The sequence below is a fragment of the Chenopodium quinoa genome, unplaced genomic scaffold (genome assembly GCF_001683475.1).
Source record: "Chenopodium quinoa cultivar QQ74 unplaced genomic scaffold, ASM168347v1, whole genome shotgun sequence".
Taxonomy (NCBI): Eukaryota; Viridiplantae; Streptophyta; class Magnoliopsida; order Caryophyllales; family Amaranthaceae; genus Chenopodium; species Chenopodium quinoa.
Genome location: NW_018745650.1, coordinates 2218037 through 2240446, shown reverse-complemented (window position 1 = coordinate 2240446; position 22410 = coordinate 2218037). Strand labels below are relative to the sequence as shown.

General features: G+C 33.1%; 2 protein-coding genes across 3 annotated transcripts; one reads left to right on the top strand and one right to left on the bottom strand.

The window, feature by feature from the left end:
- Positions 1–3908: 3908 nt before the first annotated feature.
- Positions 3909–9672, top strand: LOC110716938. 2 transcript variants are annotated; one of them, XM_021895590.1, is made up of 3 exons: positions 3909–4100; positions 6466–6551; positions 7112–9672. In XM_021895590.1, the coding sequence occupies exon 3, from the start codon at positions 7399–7401 to the stop codon at positions 9304–9306; it is 1908 nt and encodes a 635-aa protein (XP_021751282.1). In that variant the 5' UTR covers positions 3909–4100; positions 6466–6551; positions 7112–7398; the 3' UTR covers positions 9307–9672. The 2 variants fall into 2 exon arrangements, with proteins under 2 accessions (XP_021751282.1, XP_021751281.1); XM_021895589.1 differs by lacking the exon at positions 6466–6551.
- Positions 9673–10049: 377 nt separating this feature from the next.
- Positions 10050–18528, bottom strand: LOC110716937 (beta-xylosidase/alpha-L-arabinofuranosidase 2-like). The gene is made up of 7 exons (XM_021895588.1): positions 17970–18528; positions 13221–13508; positions 12206–12375; positions 12022–12119; positions 11585–11935; positions 10963–11373; positions 10050–10893 (listed from the first exon to the last, which is right to left on the bottom strand). The coding sequence occupies exons 1-7, from the start codon at positions 18423–18425 to the stop codon at positions 10322–10324; spliced, it is 2346 nt and encodes a 781-aa protein (XP_021751280.1). The 5' UTR covers positions 18426–18528; the 3' UTR covers positions 10050–10321.
- Between the last annotated feature and the right edge of the window lie 3882 nt (positions 18529–22410).

Here is a 22410-nt window from a genome sequence, read left to right as displayed (position 1 = left end):
AATTCAACATTTCCAACAATTTTCTACACTAACAATTCAACATTACCAACAATTATCAACACTAACAATTCAACATTATCAACACTAACAATTCAACATTATCAAGATTTTAACCACAATTCCAAAAAAAAAAAAAACCAATAAAAAAAACCCTAGATTTTAAAAACCAAAGAGAGATAGGGCAAGCACCAAAATCGGGGTGATGTGAGGCTACGTCGTCGGGGCTGTCGGCGACCGTTCGTCGGCAGGCGGTGGTCGGAGGGAGACGGCGGTGGGGGTGGCGGCCTGAAGGACACGTTTTTGCTTTGTGTTAGAGAGAGATTGAGTGAGGGAAATTGGCAGAGAGCAGAAGCTGGCATAGTATGCCCGCATGAAACGCTGTCTAAGACAGCGTTTTATGTACAAAAAAAATTGTACATGAAACGCTGTCTGGGACAGCGTTTTATGTACAAAAAAAAATTGTACATAAAACGCTGTCTCGGACAGCGTCTTATGTTTATTTGAATTTTTTATATATTTTTTTTATTTTTTAAAACCAGAAATTAAGAAAATCACATTAAAAAAGTCAACAAGTAAAAACGCTGTCCGAGACAGCGTTTTACCCCACAAGCTTAGTTTGGTAAAATAGTTTTGCCACGCATCCACTTTGCAAAATATTTTGCCAACAAGGTTTAGTTTGGAAAAAAATCCATTTAGGCAAGTAATAATGACTCCATGCGTCGTCCCTTAATGATTATACTATTTTCCCTTTTAGTTGGTTCACTTGGTTTGCCTTATGCTACAAATAGTTTTAGGGGATTACAACTTTTCCTCTCACAACTCTTGTTATTGATTCCACCAGGCCACTATATTATTTCATCAACTCCCCTCGACCAAAACTACAAGAGGGTATTTAGTGGCATGGAGAGCTTATTAGGGCAAAATTAATTGATTTAACCACTATGGATAAGTTAATTGGAGTGATTGGTGGTCAGTTGATTCAAAGGGTTGATTCCGCCAAATAAGCTCATCTTCAATAAGCTGCTCAAAGGAGGTTTTTCATCAACTTTAATCAAATATTTTAATGAAATTATATAGTGGTCGTTTGAAATATGACTACCACAATGTTTTAATGATTTTTTAATTCATAATTGACATATTTTTCTCCTAGTAATAAATCATATATATTACTTTATTTTTAGTCTAAATTAGTATTATCAACATTTTTTTATTTATCAAATTTTTAGTTTCATTTATGTAAATTTTTATTATTATTTTATAGTTTCTCGATCAATATTTATTTTATGTTAGATTAAGTTTTTTAAAAATTATATTTGCACTAAGACTAATTGTGTCCATATTATAATGTGAAAAAATGAACTGATCATACTGTTTATCATTAAAATAATATGGTAGTCACATTTCAAATGACCACTGTAAAAACCTTCCAATATTTTAAGGTGACATGACAGTTTTATCCCTGTTTAACCCAAATACTTTACCACAATAAAATATGTCAATATCCTTATTGGTTATTTGCATACTCAATCAACTTTTAAAAATAAGTTATTTACCAAATATTTTCATACAATCAGCTAATATCAATACAATCAATTATTAATACAATCAATATGATCCGTTCTTCACCCCAATAGGGTAATTAAAAGAAAAGACAAAGTATAAAATAGGGGTGAGCAAGACCGGGTACCCGATCATATTTACAATACCCAGATCCGGAACCGGTTATGACCGGGTCCCAAGAATTGGAACTGGTCCCGGAACCGGTTAATACCGGATCCAAGTTTCTTGGAACTGGCCCCGGAACCGGTAGGAATCGGTTCCAAAACCGGGTACACGATCTTATTCAAAGTACCATCACCAAAAAGTGATTTGCATTTTCCATAAGCAAGCAATAACAGTTAGACAGATCATAAATTCAAGCAAGAACGAACTCATTTCTCATACTCAAATTACATTAAAATAGAATAATCAACCAATTCGCAGCAATTCAGCCAAAATAATTCATAAATCTGAATCAAAATCAAACAATTAACCAGAAAAAAATAAATACAGTATATATGGATTCACAATTCGGTGAAAACGAAGGAAGATCCAACAAAAAAAAGTGAAAAAAGTGAGAAAAGACTTATGGAGAAGGCGTCTGGTACCAGAGAAGGCAGAGATTCAGAGAAGACCGAGAGAATCAGGAACTTAGGAAGGATGAGATTTTGAGGAGAGAACGAGAAAATCAGAGAAGAGTAGAAGATGAGAAAAGAGAGGATGAGAAAAGAGAGGAGAACGGAGAGTCAGAGAGAATCAGAGAAGATGGAGGCTGGAAGGAAAAGTAGAAAACCCTAGAGTAAAAAGACTAAAAACTGTGAAAAATGAATAAATGGGCTTATGGGCTGTTGGGTTTTTTCAAAAAAATAAATTAAATTTTTATAACTAAATCAGTACCGGTTTCGGGTACCCGGTTTGTCTGGATCCGGGACCGGGTATCCGAAACTGGAATTGGTTTAAACCGGGTACCCAGTGGGTACCGGGTCCGAAATTTTAGGATCCGGTCCCGGAACCGGTTACAACCGGATCCGATATTTTGAACCCGGTTCCGGAACCGATAAGACCAGTTCCGGGTCCGGACCCGACGGATCCTAACCGATTTCGGATCCGATATCGGGTACCCTGAGTCTTTGCTCACCCCTAGTATAAAATGGGAGATTCCCTAAAAAAAACATAAAATAAAATAAAATGGGAGGAGTAAAAAAAAGAAAGGAAAGAAATTGTGGTAGAGTAAATGACAATAAGGGAATCTGATAGACCAATAGTGGGTGGAATCAGGTGATGACATCATAAATAATGTAGTGTATGAATCTAACCTCTTGGTAAAGTAAATTCCTAAAATAGTCTCATCATTCTTTCTTTGGATTTTTCGCGCGTCACACCTTGCACAGACACACTCCACTTTGTATTTGGCATTTTTTAAATATTATTTTTTGTTATTTTGTTTTGTTGTGAAGAAGCAGACAATCCCTTCTCATCTTAACCACTTATTCCTTTTCATTTTCTACCCCTGATTACGACTACCTCCCCACATTTAACTATCTCTTTCTAAGATTACACTTTTACCCTTTCAATTGACGTCTCCTTCCTTATTTTAGTGTACAGAAAACTTAAATTTGGAGTATCCCATACATTGTAATGTGGAAGTAAAATCAACCTGGTTTCCTGTTCCACACGTACTTTAGCCAGTTATATTAGTTGTTATTAAAAATTGGTATATCTAAAATAATGAAATGTAATAACATTCGATATAAAAATTTTGTATTTAAGTTCCAAAAGTAAAGTATAACCATTATCGTGATATAGATAGAGTAACGTTAGCTTGTACTCCATAAACAAAGATTGATAAACCTAGATGTATCCGTTTATTCAACGTACTCAACATACTTCGGCAGATCCAAATCTTTACTTTACCCAAAATTTTATGACTCAATTTGTAACTACGAAATAATGACTTACCCATACTTACTCACCTCGAAATCAATCATGATTATAAATTACAAAGTAACTAATATCTGAAGGCTGAATGTTTAGTTGATTTGATCAAATTAACTAAACACATCGATCCAACTATAGAAATCAAACACAAATAATTGATTATTTGAATTCGAAAGTAACTTGATCGAATTAACGTACACACACCTAATTTAAACGACCCGATTGGCCGATTATCACCAACTCTTAAAATATCATTACGTAACATGTCAAGGGGCATAATAGTCATTTCCATTGTCACTGTCCCTTTCCCTCAAAAAAGTATGCGTTGTCCCAATCAACCAATCAAAAGCGTCATCTACAACCCCACAAGGGCATTTTCGATATTTCACATTCCACCCCATATTTGTCACAAAACAAAATTTATACTCGAAAGAATCTCTAAAAAACGCAAAGATTCATTTGCTTCCGTTGATTTTCCACCTATTCTCCATTTGTCACTCTCTCTCTTTCTCTCTCTTCTTCTTCTCACATTTTCTCTCTCCTCTCTCTTCTCTCAGCTTCAATGGTGTTTCTGTAATCATCTGCAACGCTTTCATAGATCGGGAATCTTTCTATCTTTCATGGTATTTTCCATTTTTAGTTTTCTTTCCTATTTTTGAAGCTCCCCTTTTAATTTTTTCCTCTAAATTTTCCGAAATATTGTTTTTTTTTTCGAGGATTTAATATTAAATATGTGTATATTTTTTGGGCTTTGTTGAATTTGTTCCTTTTTTATATTGGGTTATATTGTTTTGGTGTTTATTTTATTGCTTATTTGGAAATTTAGCTTATTGACTTTTGCTATTAATTAATTATTCGATTAATATTCGTTTAATCTTGCTGTTGTTTCGTAAATTTGAGTTTCTAAATTGGTAGTTTGTTTAATTTTAATATCTGGGTTGTACTTGGATTCTATGTTCTGAAATATTACGACGTTTTTTTTTTTTACATATTTGGTATATCTATGTTTGATTAGGAAATTTTTTTAGGTAAGAGAAAAGATTATTTTTTTGTTTTTATTTTTTTTGGGTGTAGTGAGAACTGCAAAATCTGTGATGTAGACGAGATTCGATCCCAAGGTCGTATCACATGTAAGACTTCAACCAACTAAGTTAGTTTATATTCACGGATAAGAAAATAAATTGCGGTGTTAATGTTGAATTATTGATGGATTGGGGTATGTTAGATTGTAATTATGGTGGGTTAATGACAAGTGTTTTTATGTTTGAGTGAAATTGGTTAAGTTAATATTTGGATCTGATTAAATTATGGTTGGGTTAGTCAAAGTGTTACTGTAAATTTTTGTGTGTTATGTTCTCAAATTTCTTTCTAATGAGGACCTTTATGTTCATAACAATATAGGGTAAGTCGACAAAATTCCGGAAGTAGATCAAATTGACTATTTTTTAACCTGAAAATGCCTAGCTTTATGTTCCCCTCATGGACTTGGCTTGTTTAGGATGATGAGTACATGAAAATCCCAAAATACCTTTATGTATATGTTTTAGGATGATGAGTACATGATTAAAAAATTGTAACATTATAAGATTAGTTCATCATTTGAGAATTAATATAGCTCAGTTGAATTATCGATTAATGGACGAATTGTAGAATTTATTACATATATGTTCCCCTCATGGACTTGGCTTGTTGTGTTTGGAGAGCTTATCTTTGAACTCCACACCTTGTTGCCATTTTTCATCAGAAAAGTCAAATATCTGATGAACAAATGAAATAATTGTTATGTAAACTTGTCATTATAATAGTGTTGTTACGTTGCTATTATAAAGCCCTGTAATTTTCATTGTTATTGAACTATAATTATTTTCACCTATTAAAATGATTTTTGCTCTTTGAAACTATTTTTATTAACTAAAATCAACCTTTTCTAACCAATATTTTATATCACATTTAAAAGTAAAAATTGCTAATTAAATCTGTTCTTATTGTTCTAAAATTAAATTTACTCATTTTTTTTGGTATAGAGTTATCAGTTTAACTGATTAAAGGTAAATATTATCCGTCAAAGCTGATACGAAATATTTTTATGAAAGAAATGTTTTTTTAATTGACTTCTTTTTATTTACAATTATAGAAACTGGGACCTAATTATAGAAAAATAACATTACTACAAAGCTTGACGGTGAAACTCAAAAATGATATTTTTCGTTTTAAGACAAAGGGAATATCATCTATTCCCTTTAAAGTTATTTGTTGTTTCACTTTGATTTTTACACTTGCGGATGCACAATTTTGGCCATTAAAGTATGTTTAATTAATAAATACAAAGTAAAAAAAATTAAAAGTTGATATTATGAATATATACATTAAGACAAATCTAACAACATCTTATACGAGTATGATAAAATTAATTGACTGTTAAAGAATGAAAACCAAACGTCATTAAAAAAAATGGTAATTTAAAGAAAGAATTGGAATCTATTGGAGATCATTTCACTTTCTTAGGGAGGATCAAATGAAAGTCTATAGACTCTTTACCTTGTAACTATCACTGTGCTAACACCTGTTAATGTGAACCAAGTGTAACTTTTTATAATAGAAATGGCTATACCACCTCCATTTCCTCTCTGTTCATCTTTTTCCTAGGAGATAGCACGTATGGAGTGTGGTACTATGAACAATTTATGGACTATCTAGTATTTTATACAAGGTTTTCAGGCATAAATGTCTCCTCACTTGTGCTTTCTGTGTCCAAAGAAATGTCCCTGCAGACAAAAACTGTCTTGACATGAGACTTCTTTTTGGTAGATATAGCCAATGTATAAACTTGTTGTAATTATGAGAATTTTTTTTTTCTACCAGTAGTTACCTTGTAAAATAATTGGAATGAGATATAATATGAATGCAGTAGAGTGCTATATCTGAAAGTATGTAATTTTATTTGAATTATGATTTTTGACTATTATTATCTTGTGATGATTATTTCAGTTTATATGAATATAGAGCAGAAGAAAACATTGCAGATGATGCTCCTCTTCTATGGATCTTGTTCAGTTTCTTATCAATGGAAAGTAGTATGCAGATTCTAGTTGATTTTAAATTATTGTTTTATTTTTTATTTTTTATTTTTATAAAGGGAATATCCCATGATATAGAATTACAGAGCTTTGAGCTAAAACAGGATTTCAAGAGTAATGATTTAGAAAATGGTTAACTTCACAAAGAAAGTTGTTATTGGACTAAATTGGCCTTGGCTGACACCTTGGTGCCATTGGTGCCATTCCAGTTAGTTATATTTTTGTGTTTACTTGTGCTTTTTTTTGGGCTGATGTCAGTGAATTTGAAGGACATCGTTTCTTACAATTTGCCTTCAGTAATTTAGGAAAATTTTGATTATTCAACATGTGTTTTATAGCTCCTGCTATCAGGAAATGCTGTTAAATGTTGCCCTTCTCTTTCAGATGGCTTTTTATCCCTTTCTTTTGTGAATTTGTCTCTTTCGTAAGCTTTAACTTGCAAGTTGCTATAAGACCTTGGCATTTATTTTATAGTTGCTCTTTTCTACTTATTTATTTATTTTTTGACTTTGTTACTGTCATCTTTACTAATTCAGGATGGTTTTTTGTTCTGCTAGGTTAATTGAAGTAACTCTGCCACAGTGCCTGTCATATGTCTTCAAATAACGAGCAGGCCGGTTTAAGTAATGGGTTTTTTTTGTAAACATAGCCTGAAGTAGGCTATTTCTCTGCCAGTGTCAATACCATGGATAGAGCTGACACTTCAGGTTTTGTCAGTGGTGGAAGTTTCTTGTTGAAAGCTCTAGTTGTAACTGGTCTACTATTTGTGAATGTTATAGAGGCTTGTGGCTGAAATTTACTGCTAGTGTGTTTACTGTTTTCTTTTGTTCTTAAAATTAAGCTGATGAGGATGAATATCAATGAAAAGGGAGTGTATTTCTCTTGCTCTAATGACTTTGCTAGAAATGACAAATTTGGTGATACCTCTTTGCGATTGGACTGCCTTGGCTATGGAAGGAGCAGTACTTCTCAATTTCATAATGCCCAAAATGACCCTGGGGCTTTTACTTCCATGACTCTCGATGATGGTTGCAGACTTGTACTTGGATTAGGCCCTACACCACGGGCCTACTCAGAAAATAAACAATCGAAGGGATCGTCTTCATCATCGCTCCAAGGACTGTCAGGCAATGGTGATTCGACCTTGAAACTGGGGCTTTCTGGAGAAACTGGAAATTTGTTTAGTTCTTTGGACTTTTCGACATCAACCCAAACTGAGTTTACTTCACATCAGTTCACAAGCCAAGTATCTGTTGCTAATCCCACTCATGTTCCTGTGGCTGATGAGGGCTCTACTTCTGCAAAGCAATCAGGTGGTTATATGCCATCTCTTCTTTTGGCTCCTAGAAATGACTGTAGACCAGCCCCTGTACAGATGTGGGATGGTTTTGATCTTGGCTCAAATTCTTCTTCTGATCAATCTCATTTGGGTTCTGAACCTTCTAATACAACAAGTTGTACTATGGGAACTATATCTGAACATTCAGCTACTCTTACATCTGTGGACAATAGGCCACATAATGCAAAGAGATGCCGTTTTATGGGTTGTACAAAAGGAGCTCGGGGAGCATCAGGTCTGTGCATTGGTCATGGTGGTGGACAGAGATGCCAGAAACCTGGTTGTAATAAGGGTGCAGAAAGCCGTACTGCTTACTGCAAGGCCCATGGAGGAGGAAGGAGATGCCAGCACTTAGGTTGCACTAAAAGTGCTGAGGGAAAAACAGACAATTGCATTGCTCATGGTGGGGGACGCCGATGTGGGTATCCTGGAGGTTGCTCTAAAGCAGCACGTGGAAAATCGGGGCTTTGTATACGACATGGTGGAGGTAAGAGATGCAAGGTGGAAGGATGCACAAGGAGTGCTGAAGGCCGGGCAGGTCTTTGCATTTCTCATGGGGGTGGAAGGCGTTGTCAGTATCAGAATTGTGCAAAGGGTGCTCAAGGTAGCACCATGTATTGCAAAGCACATGGAGGAGGAAAACGATGCATATTTGCTGGCTGTACGAAGGGTGCTGAGGGGAGCACACCGTTATGTAAAGGACATGGTGGGGGTAAGCGATGTATGTTTGATGGGGGTGGGATCTGCCCTAAGAGTGTTCATGGGGGCACGAACTACTGTGTTGCCCATGGAGGTGGGAAGAGGTGTGCTGTTCCCGGGTGTTCAAAGAGTGCTCGTGGTCGCACTGATTGCTGTGTCAAACATGGTGGTGGGAAGCGATGTAAGGTTGAGAATTGTGGGAAGAGTGCCCAAGGGAGCACGGACTTCTGCAAAGCTCACGGGGGTGGAAAGCGCTGCAGTTGGGGTGACGGAAAATGTGAGAAATTTGCTCGGGGTAGGAGTGGCTTATGTGCAGCACACAGCAGCATGGTTCAGGAAAGAGAAAACAAGCGAGGCTTGATTGGCCCTGGCCTCTTCCATGGTCTTGTTTCTACTTCTTCTACTATTGCTAGCAGCTTGGACAACAAGAATTCTTCTTCTGGAATAAGTGTCATCTCTGATTGTGAAGAATCATTGGGAAGGCCAGCTAAAAGGCAGCATCTCATACCCCCTGAGGTGCTTGTGCCCCTGTCAATGAAGTCGGTCTCATCTTATTCAGTGCAGACAGCTGTCAGTGAACAGAACGAACTACGCAATGGTGATAGCAGAAGGGGCAATTTTGAATTTTTGATTCCAGAGGGTAGAGTACATGGTGGAGGCTTAATGTCCTTCCTCGGAGGAAATCTGAATAAAAACGCTGTGCATGGGATATGAAGTGTGAAAAGTCAGTGATGCATTATTTGCTGCCACATTCATTCAAGGTTTTCCTCTGCCTCCTTGTATTGTTCTTGTAATTGTGTATAAAGCTGTAAGTTATTACACTACATGTACAAATAGTTCCTGTAAACCATGCTATTTATTGTGGTAGGTGGCATTCACCCTGCATTACTACTGGAGTTGATAAGTGTACTCAGCACTTCTCTTCTTCCTTGAAGACATTGTCACATCTCGACTTAGTTCTTTGTTGTACATCACTTCTGCTAGTTTGAGTAACTATCTTTATTTTTTTTGTCCCCTGCACAATATTCTTCTGTTTGATAGCATTTATTTGAATAGTTAAAAGCTAAATTTTGAGCAGAATCTTGTGAAAGTTGAAACTGGATATACTGCCTTTTGTTTAGATAGAGCTCTGATCTGAAAGCAATAAACTGCTTTAACAAAACTTTAGTCCTCTTAGAAGTGGTACATTGATTGTTCGGATTGGTTATGGTTTGGATCGATTTTGGACAGGGTCATATTTGGTTGATGGGTTATCTGTTTTGGATTTTGGTTTTTGGTTTTTGGTTTTTGGTTTTTGGTTTGTAACCGTTAATTTGTCCCGTTATAACAAGTCTATAGCTTATGTAATGATAAAATTAATCAATGTTAGGCACATTAAGGTTATAGGTGCATGCGTTGACGAAATATTTCTATAGATTTTTTGCTAATAAAGAAATTGACAAGCAATTGAAACCATGTAATATCAATGTAGAACTCATTCGACTTTACGTAGAACTGACCATTGATCAATGGAATCAATGGGAGGAACCTTACGACTCCCCCAATTTCATTGAAAACCAATCTCCTAGGCCTACAAAGTACAAAGCACTCTCAATTACATTCTGTATTCTTTCTATTTTTTGTGTTTTCTTTTCTTGATTCTGTTATTCAACAACTCTCCTTGTTTCCTTTGTTTTCTAAAACAATCACCAGTAGTTTCACACTTGCAGAAAAAACCTAAGCTAGCTTATTAGATCCTGACATTGAATGAGTATTTCAAGTCGCCAATGTGGAGTTGATGAACTCCCAAAGCAACCTTGCGGTTGCCTACCTCATCAACCACACTCAGATGTTTGCAGGCGTCCACCTTAAACACGACCAGTCTTTCTGTCTTCCCATGCAAGAACACTTTTTCAAACCCAAGCAAGTGCTTCCGAGGGGAATTGTGAACAGATGGGGGGGATGAGAAGAGAAAAATTGTGTGCCTTCCTCCCATAGCCCCGTTATTCCTGACTTTCAGGTGGACATCAAATGCTAAGTTCTGACAATGCTCTCCAACAGCATCAACTGACTTGCAGGTTGAAGATCGGCATTCATGTATTTCTTGCAAGGGGATTGAGACTTCTGTGGGTGCCTTTGCAAGGTGGTGGGTGAAGTCGGAGTAACTTAAGCCATCACCAAAATTGTAGACGGTTTCTCCAGTATAGAATCTGTAGCTTCTTCCAGGGTACCCAGTTGCAGGGTTTGGCCTCATGTTCATGTTGGTCATTGGTACTTCGTCTGTGTAGGATTGTGGATACCATGTCATTGGCAGTCTTCCACCTGCAGACACATTTCTTTAGTAATATTCATGTTTTTGGTAACTATTTGAAGTCTAATGAGGAGACTTACATGGATTGTAAGCACCAAAAATGATATCAGCAATAGCAGCACCACCAGCTTCACCAGGATAACCTACCCACAATATGCTCTTGATTTTGTCATTGTTCTTGGCAAAGGTAACATCCATACCACCACCAGACATTATGACCAGAATCACAGGTCCCTTGGAAACATTTGCTACTTCTGAGACCAGTAGTGGTTGCTGTCCTGGAAGGAGTAGATCGACTCTGTCTCGACTCTCTGCTTCAATGGATTGATCGGCACCCACAATTAGAATGGTAGCATCTGCGGTTGATGCAATCTGTTTCGCTTCATCAACTTGAGCGGTGGCACATGCTACATTGGAGCAGCCGGCTTGGAAAGTTGTTGAAGTATATGCAGCGAGGCCTTGCAGGGGGGTTGTGTACTTGCATGGAGTACCTATGGCAAGGAAATTAATAGGATCAGACATAAGTCTAAATAAATTGACATGACCCAGACCGGAGCAGTATCCAACATTGGATGATCCAAATTTGATCCGATCTGAAATTAAATATTTGACTAAAATGTATCCAGTTTCCCTAATGAACTGATTTTTTTTTTTGAAAATGTTACAGTTAACTAGATAGTGACTGATATGGTGCAGAATTACCTTCATAATTCCCAATCATTGTCTTAGTAACATTGGCATTAGGTCCAATAACAGCAACTGACTTGATTTTGGTTGCAGAAAATGGCAAAGTTTTTGCAGTGTTCTGTAGGAGCACAATGCCTTGTCTAGCAGCATCAAGAGCTAGCTCTTGGTTTGCTGGGGTGCACACATCTTTAGGACCGAGGTTTCCATAAGGTTTCTTACTAGGGTTCCCATCGAAGAAGCCGAGCCTCATTAATGTTGCAAAATTGTAAGAGATTGCTTTATCGATGTCTGATTCCTTTATAAGTCCTTTATCTACTGCACCCTGTGTGTGCTGGGAAAGGAAGTACCCACAATCAAGGTTCACCCCTGTTCAGATTTTTTGGTTAGTCGGTGAGCTTCTTAGACATTGCATTTAACCAAAATTAGAGCTTTGAATGACAAAAAAAATTCACCAGCTAATATGGACTGAGCCACGGCTTCTTCTGGGGTTTTGGTGTAGTGTTGAGATTTGAACAAAACGTCTATTGAGTCACAATCTGTAACAATGTAGCTGCAAAATCCATGGACGAAAGTTCAAGTATGACTATGTCGAATTACATGTGTAAGACTTTCCAGTTTAAGAGATGATTAAGCTACCCGTTTAATTTCCAGTCTCCTCTGATAACTCCCGAAAGAAGGTCTGAATCAGCACAAGTAGGCTTGCCATTAACTTGGTTGTAGGAGCACATAACACTAGCAACATTCCCATCAACAACACAACTCTTGAATGGAGGTTGAAATGTATCATCTAAATCTTGTTGTGACACCTATGAGGCATTCATATTAGTATAATCAAATAATTGGATGGAATAAATTGAGGATTAAACTTTTACTCCAAACTTTTTTACCTATTGTATTAGTTAAAGAAGGGAGAGTAGGGACGTGATAGACTTTCACAGCTTATTAGTTGTCTAATTGTTAGAGTGTTAGGCAATTAATTTGACTTAGTTCTTTTAACTGATACATCCATGAATCAATTCATTATAAAATATGAAAGGTCTTTTCAAGTTGTTTATTACTTATCCTTTCCCTTCTCGAATAGTCATGTTAAAATCCTTATTGCTTGTAAATAGATCCAAATTTGAGCATTGGCAAGAGAACATAATGTGGCAAACCATAATTTTTCTCTTCAGAAGTTTCTACGGAGTAATTAATGGTAACTAAATTTTGTACATAATGGTAATAACTCTTGACTTTTGAAATTTAGCATCATCTAATCCCGTGTGAGTCAAACGAGGTAGATATTCAAACTATACACTGTGTTTTTTATTTTCCTCATGCATTTAAACCTTCTTTTTCATGTTTTAGATGCATTTACATCAATCCACCTAAATTATGGGCATTATTATTGCCCCTTAAGACATTACTTTAATAATTTCCAATATTCAACCCAATAAATAAAGTAAATATAGTTGAACCCATTAAATATTCAAACTAGTAAAGTTGCAAATATAGTTGAACTTCCAAAAACAGCAATAATGCAAGAAAAATATTCCCCCCTTTGTCTTAAAAAATGCATCCTGTTTTAAGACATTCACTATCCAAACATTAAGAACTTTTATATACAGCAGTTGAACTACGTAATTAAGATAGAAGATAGATGAAAAATTACCACGGCGTTAAATGTATAACGATCGACACCTTTCCAATTGTCAACATCATAGGCAGTGTAATGCTTACAACAAGCAGCAACCTTAAGCTTGTTAGGATCAGGATCATCAGATTGTTGTAAACCTTTAACATAATTAGAACCATATTTACTAGCAAGAAGTGGGTCCTCTCCTGGAGTTTCTTGGCCTCTTCCCCATCTTGGGTCCCTAAAAATGTTCACATTTGGTGACCAATATGTCAATCCTGCTAACCCTACATTGTACATTGCCCTTGCTTCACTTGATACTACCTGCATAATACATTATTGGATTTTTATGTCAACTTGTATTTCAATTGTTTTGTTACAAATTAAAGTCTAGAAACATTTTCTTAAAGTTACTCATCTTAAATGGAATAATAGTACTACACTTATATTACTAGTACTAGTTTAGTAGCCTTTTGGTGTCAAATAATTGTTAGAAGATAGTACAAAGAACATATTGTCTATATTTGTAACATAGTATCAAGTAGTATGTGGTAGTTAATTGGTAAACAACTAAACATTTGTCTCGTGAATTCGTGAACATGCACCGTCTCTATAGGGGTGGGGTTTACGATTCAGTTTTACTCTCCTTTTTGGCCCCTTCCTTTCCTATATCAAGTTTAAATTGGAATATTCGTCTATTAACAAAAGTAAATTGGCGGGACACAATACATGCTCAATAAATAATAGGGTTACTTGTGAATAACGTGGTACGAGTACAAGTATTTTGATTGTCAATTACTATTACACAATCGATATAGAATTGAAATATTGTGAGAGATGATGATTGATATGTTCACATATTATGTAGAACCATATCACATATATAGATAATACTTTAAAATTTCCTATCTTTTTATATTTATATAAATAAATTATATAATAATGTACCCTATCTTTCAAAAAAGATGGTGGTAGCAATGGATAATGCTTAACATTTAAGTGACTAAGACATGTTATTCTCATCTTATAGTTTTATAAAGTATTTATTCTTGAATTTAAAGGATGTGGGGTTTATTAAAGCTTTGTCATTTCAATTAACTTAATTTTGACTAGAGTAATCAAATTTCTTTTATTCAAAAGTTAAAATTACAAAGTACATTTAATTTTCAAAATACTACATACACAGTATTAGAGATTGTAAAAGAGTTGCACATCTTACATTCATAGCAACGGTGCATCTTTGGCTTCCATTATTGTATAGATAAGTTTCTTCTTTTTTTCTTTTTTTTTTTTTTTTTTTTTACTAATAATGTCGATATTATTTTAAAAAGGATTCCAATAAAAATAATTAACACTTTGTTTGGATCGAAGGAAATGGAAGGAAGAGAAACGGAGAGGGACAAACTCTCTTGTTTGGGTAAAGGATTGAGGTAAGGAAGAGAAAGGAGAGGGAGGGATCCATTTTCCCTCTCTCTTTAATAAGCATAATCCCTTTAATATTGGAAAGATTTGGAGGGAAAATGGAGTTCACCTCCTCCTCCCTTTCTTTCCCCTTCCCTTCCTCGTATTTCCCTCCCCTTTCTTTCTTTTCTTATTTGCTATCCATACAAAGCGTAAAGGGATGAAACATGAGACAAAGACAAAGCCAAGAAATGAGAATCTTTAAAGATTCAAATTCAATGAATAGCACAAGTTAAATAACATTGTGTTTAATATGAAGATTAAGATAGTCTATGATTAAAAGAGTATACACGTAAAAGCACAACTATGATTAGGTTTACTTTCTAAGATACCAAGATTTCAGTAGTCTTACACGTACTTTGGGAGGTAATGGAATAATGTGTCGGCTTACCAATTACCATTATTTTATACATTTATTATATTAATTTTATTTTTAGGAAATATTTATTAAATTAATTATACATGTATTGGTGCAAAGTTCTCTTTCTTTTGGTGGTGACCGGTGAGTTACATAATTTATAAATATTTTTTTAATAAAACAGAATTTATATATATTAAAACGAGCAATCAATCAATCAATAACATAATACTAAAACCGACACCAAAAATGACACATGTCACTTTTTGGTGCTGTTTTTTTCCTTCCAAAACTTTGTTTCTTTGTTTTTTTTATTCACTTCCTAAAAAAAATTCACTACTTTATCTAATTGTGATTTACTTTCTTAAAAAAAATATTCACCAAATCATATAATTGTGATTCACTTCCTAAAAAAATATTCACGTATATTTCATATTTTTATTGTATAAAATATTATTCTATATCTTTTACTTTTTTTTGGTGTTCTACCTGGTTCACCGTTTGGTCTAATCCGAATTCTGGGCTTAATTCTGGGCATACATTAAGATATACATTAAGATTCAAACTTTTTCAATTTCATTTAAAATATGAGGATTATTTTTTGGTAGATTTTGAATTAACATTATATGTTGTTAGAAAATTTTGTAAAAACCGTATGTGGCACGGAACTTAATCTAGTTACTACAATAAAATTACCTCCGATTCTAATAATTTGACTCACTTTTTATATGTCTGAAATAAAATATTTTTGGCCAAATTCATGATTAAAACTTATCACAGAAGAAACGTCTTAATTTTTATATTTGTATAATCTAAATTTTTTATAAATTAATTCACTGATACATACTTGAACATATTAAAATAAAGTGCATTGAAAATTACTTAATTAATGAGTTAGCCGAAGTCTATAAATGGATGAAGTATACCATTTTCATACGAAGTATCTTTTAAAAGTGCTAAGAAAATAAATTAGTACTGTAATTGACATACAATTAGCATATTTTCAAATTACTTGCTTTATGTAAAGTGTGAAAGAAACTATATAGTGAAAGCATAGAATCACTAAGTTTTCACTTTTTAAAAAGTATTCTAAAAGACAATAATGTAATTAAAATTTGATCATAACCTTTAAAAATGTACATTAAGTATTCTTAAATAAGATATATACTACTTCATATGTTGTCTTTGTATACTATAAATTAAATTATTAATTAATGAAGTAGTAGTTCCATTTTAAACCGCGTTAGTATTAATGATAAGTGGAGTAATAATTTTCGAAGTGCAAAGAATAGTAGCTAAGCTATATTGCTAAAATTATTAGTAAAGGTTGGAATTTTGTGTACGAGTTAGTTGTACTAATGCATGCACATGATTAACTCAACAAATAATTTTGTTCATTTGCTTAATTTCATGGAATCCTTAGGAAATCTTCCTACATTATGATTGCTAGCAGTGTACCAATAATACTTAACTACTACGCATGACCTAAATCATTTTTTCTCATTTTTCCACGGACTCCTTACTCTACCATCCAACTTTTAAAAAATACACATTATTTACATTTTATACTAGCTCCGTTTATAAAAGTTCAATGCGTTTTGCGTTTTGAGGTGTTTTAGAAAATTTGACCTCACAAAACCTCGCCTCTTATTATTTTGCATATTGATCTTAGCTTACATTATGTATACCTTTTCACTTACTTAATCGGTATGACTGTATGTATCATTTTATTTAAACCAACTATTCACACCATTATTTTACTCCATCTCTTTTTGACGTTGCACTTATTTCTTAAATTTATTCACTTTTTTTTCTTTTTTCTTTTTTTTTTTTAATCACTTAAAAAATTAGTAGAGTGGTACTCATATGTCAACATGGAGGACCACAGATTACATACAGTTATATCTACTTTTCTGCCAAAGGAGATTTATTTATTAATAAGGCAATCATATTTGTTTATAAATATTAAAGTTTTTGTTTGAATATCAAAGTATTTGTTTAGAATATAAATTAAAAGTGAAAATAGCTAAGACAAAGACAGACAACTACAGGTGTTGTCCAATATTATTCAACTTGCTTGTAATAGTGATATTCACGGATTCACAATTGAGATTAATGAGGATACATGTTTAAATTGTAGATTTTGTTGTTATGTTGTAATTTTACTGTAAATAGTATTCCCATTTTGTTTATTTTTTTAAGAAAAATTTAAGGCTATTAAAAACGACTACAATGCAAAAGATTGAGCGATAAAATGTCTTTTTCTTTCATTTAACACAAAAATTGATGCAATTATGCAAACACAATTTTTGCACGAAATCCAAGCCACCAATATTTTGTATCTAGATAACATTATTTTGTTTTATATTCCCCGACTTTAATAGCGTATAATATTGCATGAGACAATTTCAAAACTTATTATAATTAACACGAAGGGTATATCTTTAAACTTATTATAAGACGAAGGGTATATCTTTATATATGTATATATTTTTTAAAAAGTAATGATGCATGTAAGAATAACAATTAACGTCATTAACGTCTCAAAAACTCGTAGAGCAACTCATAAAAGTATCATTTTTTTCATACAAAAGGTGCACACCCGTTATTTTCACATAGTTGTGTATACGTAAATCACAGAAAATTCCAACCATAATAAAAGTCGCATCAAATACCATATAAAAAAAATATCAAAATCTAATCTCATATCATAAAAAGTAGCCTCATATTTACCACGTAACTGTCTTTTCTACAACCTCTATGGAAATATGAGGGCAAAAAAGATGATCTTACATCACCATATAATTTAGTAAGTTAATTCATATATAATGTGCTACATACTACTCACATATAACAAGATTTGAATTAGACCTAAATATTCTATTTGCTTAAATTTAGCTGTTAGTTGTCACATTACAAGTTCAGATTACAGTACGTGTGTAGTAAACGTAAACAGAAACACGTACCTTTCCTATGGCTTCAAAGAGTGAAGTATTGAAAGATGCAGCAGTTGTAATAACTTGAGGAAAACTAGTAGCACCAGGAACAACACTAGAGAACCGAGTTCCGGGACCGGTGTAAGAGACACCATGTAAAGCCTCAGACCACCATTCATACTTAGGTATCCCAAGTCTACTTACACTAGCTGCACCACTAATCAAGTAACCAATTTTCTCCGGTAGCGTTAACCGGCCAACCAAGTCAGCCACCCTAGCCTCTAGAGTCTTAGATGTGTCGCAAAAGCCAAAACTCGATAACGAGGCATTGCCCGCCGTATCGCAGGCAAAAGGGGGTGATTGCCCTAGAGCTTTGGTAGGGAGGGACAAAGAATGTAATGTGATGAAAAGAATGGTGTAAAAAAAACAGGGGAGCAAAACAGGGAAAACAGAGCAATTTTGTGCTCTGTTTTCTTGGGAGGCCATTTTAAGGCCTAAAGAATTATGTAAAGTATGTAGCAAAAAATAATTGGGTAGGTTAGGATGGACTTGTGACTTATATTGGTGCTTGTTAGTTATATTTATAGAGGATAGTTGGCTGTTATAGAGATTTTTGTTTTTGTTTTGTTTTTTATTTATTTTATTTTAGGTGGATAAGGTAAGGAATTAGTGTGATGTTTAAGAGTGGGGCCAAAATGATACATCCTTTAAAACATAAGAATATTTTGATGTTTATATATTTAGAGTTTGTTAAGATAAGAGAATGACATTCATTAGTGTTCACTGTTTTATGAAAAAATGTATGTATTAGTACAAGTATATACTTTATCCGTTTCTTTAGTCACATTTATCAATGTATATGTGGAAAGGTTTTGATGCATAAACTAGATGAAAATGTAAGTATAGTTCTTTATCATAGCATTTTAATTTTGCATCATCTATTAAGATGTCATATATAGAGACTTGATCTTCACAAAGACATGACCTATGTTCTACTTATATAGTGAAATTAATCAAGTATAAGATTTTGAAGATATTCTTTAATTAGTCTCACATTGTCTAATTTGGGGAAAGTTTTGTAGGTTTGATTTGGAAGCAAAAAACTTTGTATCTTTTAAATCCTTACAATTTAACTATCATATTTGCCAAATGCACAACCCATATCTAAGACTATTATATCTTCAATTTCCTACGAGTATAAGTAAAAACGATTATTGAATGTATTAAATTCGATTATTCCAACAACATATCACAAATTAGCATTTGTTGTTACTAAGATGTGTCAAAATTAGCATGTGATCGAATAATGTAACGTCGAATTGAACTATTGCAGTGTTAGTTAAAGAAACAGATATAGACATATAGTATTTGATGTGAATCCCAATTTCCATCACAAAGAAAGAGATTTAGTGTAATAACTATTTTGAGAGCTGTTATGCAACTAACATAGTTACTGATTAAACTTCTCTTGGAGCATAACTAATTTCTTTATATAGAAGCATTTAAGTGAGTGAATTTTACCCATCATTCTCTACCTAAGAAAAATGAAATAAGATGAAATGATATTTTCATGTGGTACGGTGGTTACAAAATATAGCATTGAATTATTTGAATAGGAATGACTACTTGAAACCTACATATCCGTCGTTTGAATAGAGAACTATCACTAATATGATACGTATCTTTCATAAAATGTACTATTTCCGTCACAAATTTTATTGAACAATTTTTTAGACAAATTATAAAAGTGTTTTCGTACGGTTTATTGATTTGTTTTTATCATTATTTTAAGGGGTAAAAATATGTATAAAAAATGTGTTTAACCTAGTATATATATATATATATATATATATATATATATATATATATATATATATATATATATATATATATATATATATATATATATGTGTGTGTGTGTGTGTGTGTGTGAGATTTAGTGTGAATTTTGACTTAATTAGTCATCTAAGCACACCAAATTCAATCAAATCCATAACAATTCCTTATTTTAGAAGCATGATTTGTGTCAGCCAAGTAGTTAGATTAGTTGACTTCTAACAAACCAACTATTTACATTGTAAGTTGTATCCTAGTATACTCTATTATGTGATCTTAAGTCATTTACCAGAATCAGGATATTCATAATACTCTATCTTAAACAATAAAAGGAGGGAATAGTATCTTGAACTTTTTCCTAAAAAAAAAAAATTACCTTGAACTCTTGCAATTTTTTTCATTTTAAAAAAGTGATTGATGCAGCACGTACGTAAAATCTTAAGCACAAATCAAGTATTAATTACATTAATTGACTGATGATTTCTTATGCTTTCCTATAATTATACATACATTAATAATTTTGGTAATGTATATAGGTTTTTACAATGTATATGACGATAGATGTCCTTTCCCCAAATAATGCTACCAAAAGATCTAATTCCACAAATTTTGTCACTTCTTTATAAATTCCCACTTTACACTTTACCGTCCATGTCACCGATTCAACCTATTTTTTATTTGTTTTTACAGGTTTTATGAAAACTTATCTCAGTAAACCGCCACTTGAAGTGGCGGTTTTAGTTCTTTACAAAATAAAAAAATAAAATAAAATAAAAAAAATAAAAAAATAAAAATTTATACTCTTTTATTCTCTCTTAACTCATTGAACGGCTTCCAGAAAAACCCAAAAAAAAAAAAAAATCTTCTTGTTCTCAATTCTCATATTGCTCAAACACACATGGTGAAAAAACGTTCAAGTCCCCCACCCACCTGGTTCCGCTGCCGCTCGGAGCCACGCTTGACGCCGGAGAGCTGCTACCGTCACCAGCGTCATCAATACTTCACTGTTTATGTAGTAAATTAGGGATGGAGGGTTTTTTTTTTTTTTTTTTTTTTTTACCTAATTTCAATTCAATTGAATTGTTAATTTAAGCCCTAATTTCGTTGTTTTTTTTTCAATTCACTTGTTAATTTTCAACTTCTGTAATTATGTAATCTAGATCTAACAAATTAAGTTGTAATTTTTTTTGTAAGTTTTGTTTGGTTTAATTGGAGTATTATCAATCTTAAATGGCCCTTTGTTTTCTTCTACTCCGTAAGTATTATCAATCTTGAAGTAGTATAGTTATGTGAAATTTGTTTTTGTTTTTTTGATTATTTGTTCGCTGAAAGAATCATATTGCTAGCTCTATAGTTTTTTTTATAGAAAAAAATTACAGCAGAACCCGCTACTTCAAGTAGCGGTCTTCAATTTTTGAAAACCGCCACTTCAAGTAGCGGTCTTCAATTTTTAAAAACCACCACTTTAAGTAGCAGTTTCTCACCGAACCAATAAAAAAATAGGTTTTTTTTTTTTTTCCACTTGCTTACATGGACAGTATTCAGGAAATTTATGAAAAAATGGCTGTAATTTTGGGAATTGAGGCTTTTGGCAACATTATTTAGGAAAAGGGCTATTTTTTATCATACAAAATACAGAGTTTTATTAACTTCAAAAGAGCTACTTATTACTCTAATTTATACCGTGTAATAGTTTTACAATATTGACTTTTGACACAAACAAAATTATGTTTAATCATCTTTAATATATATATTTTATATGTGAAGAAACATTTAATACTTGAGATCATGTCGAGTTTTTTTCAATACAATTTTCAATATAATGTATCAACAAACATTTTCTAAATTTTTATATCAACATAAAAACAATATGAAGTAATGGTCAAAGTTAAGCATTGTGAAACCTTAAAAAGATAATAGCATAAACAAAATGGTAGCTAGCTATTTTCTTTAAAAAAAAAATAATAAAATAAAAATAAATTGGTCGCTAGCTATTGAAAATCATAGGAAACTGTTGATGAACTTCCCAACTTATTTACTAATCGACACGATTCAAGAAAAAAATCTTTGAAGGAGACAATTCTAGAACATTGCCAAAATTTACCATGATTTATTTTCCTAGGTAAAGATTGAAAATGAAGTGGATTTAAAGCATTATTCTGCCACCTTTGTTACTTATTGTCAACTCCAAAACTACTTTTCAAATACTTCTATGATGGAATCAAATCTTTTTTCATATATACGTAGATGGTATCCTTTTAACTATACTCAACTTAGTAAACGGACATCTAATGAACAACAAAATTCAAGGCTAGAAGAATACCATTCATTTATACAGGGGCAGAGCCAGATATATTGTTATATTGATTTAAAAATTATTAAGTCTATTCATTTTCTTAATTGTACTGTTACGTTGAAGTGTCGAGTCAGTAATTTTACATAAAGAAAAATGATTTTATTATAAGATAATTAAAAATGTTAATGTTATAAGATGTGTACTAACAATCATGAAACTCAACTATTCAAAAATAATGAAGCTAGTATAAAGTAATATAACTTAAATATATTAACAGAAAACTACAATCAAAGTTAGTAAAGTGTATAGTGCAAAAGTCAAATGGTGAAATGGTATATC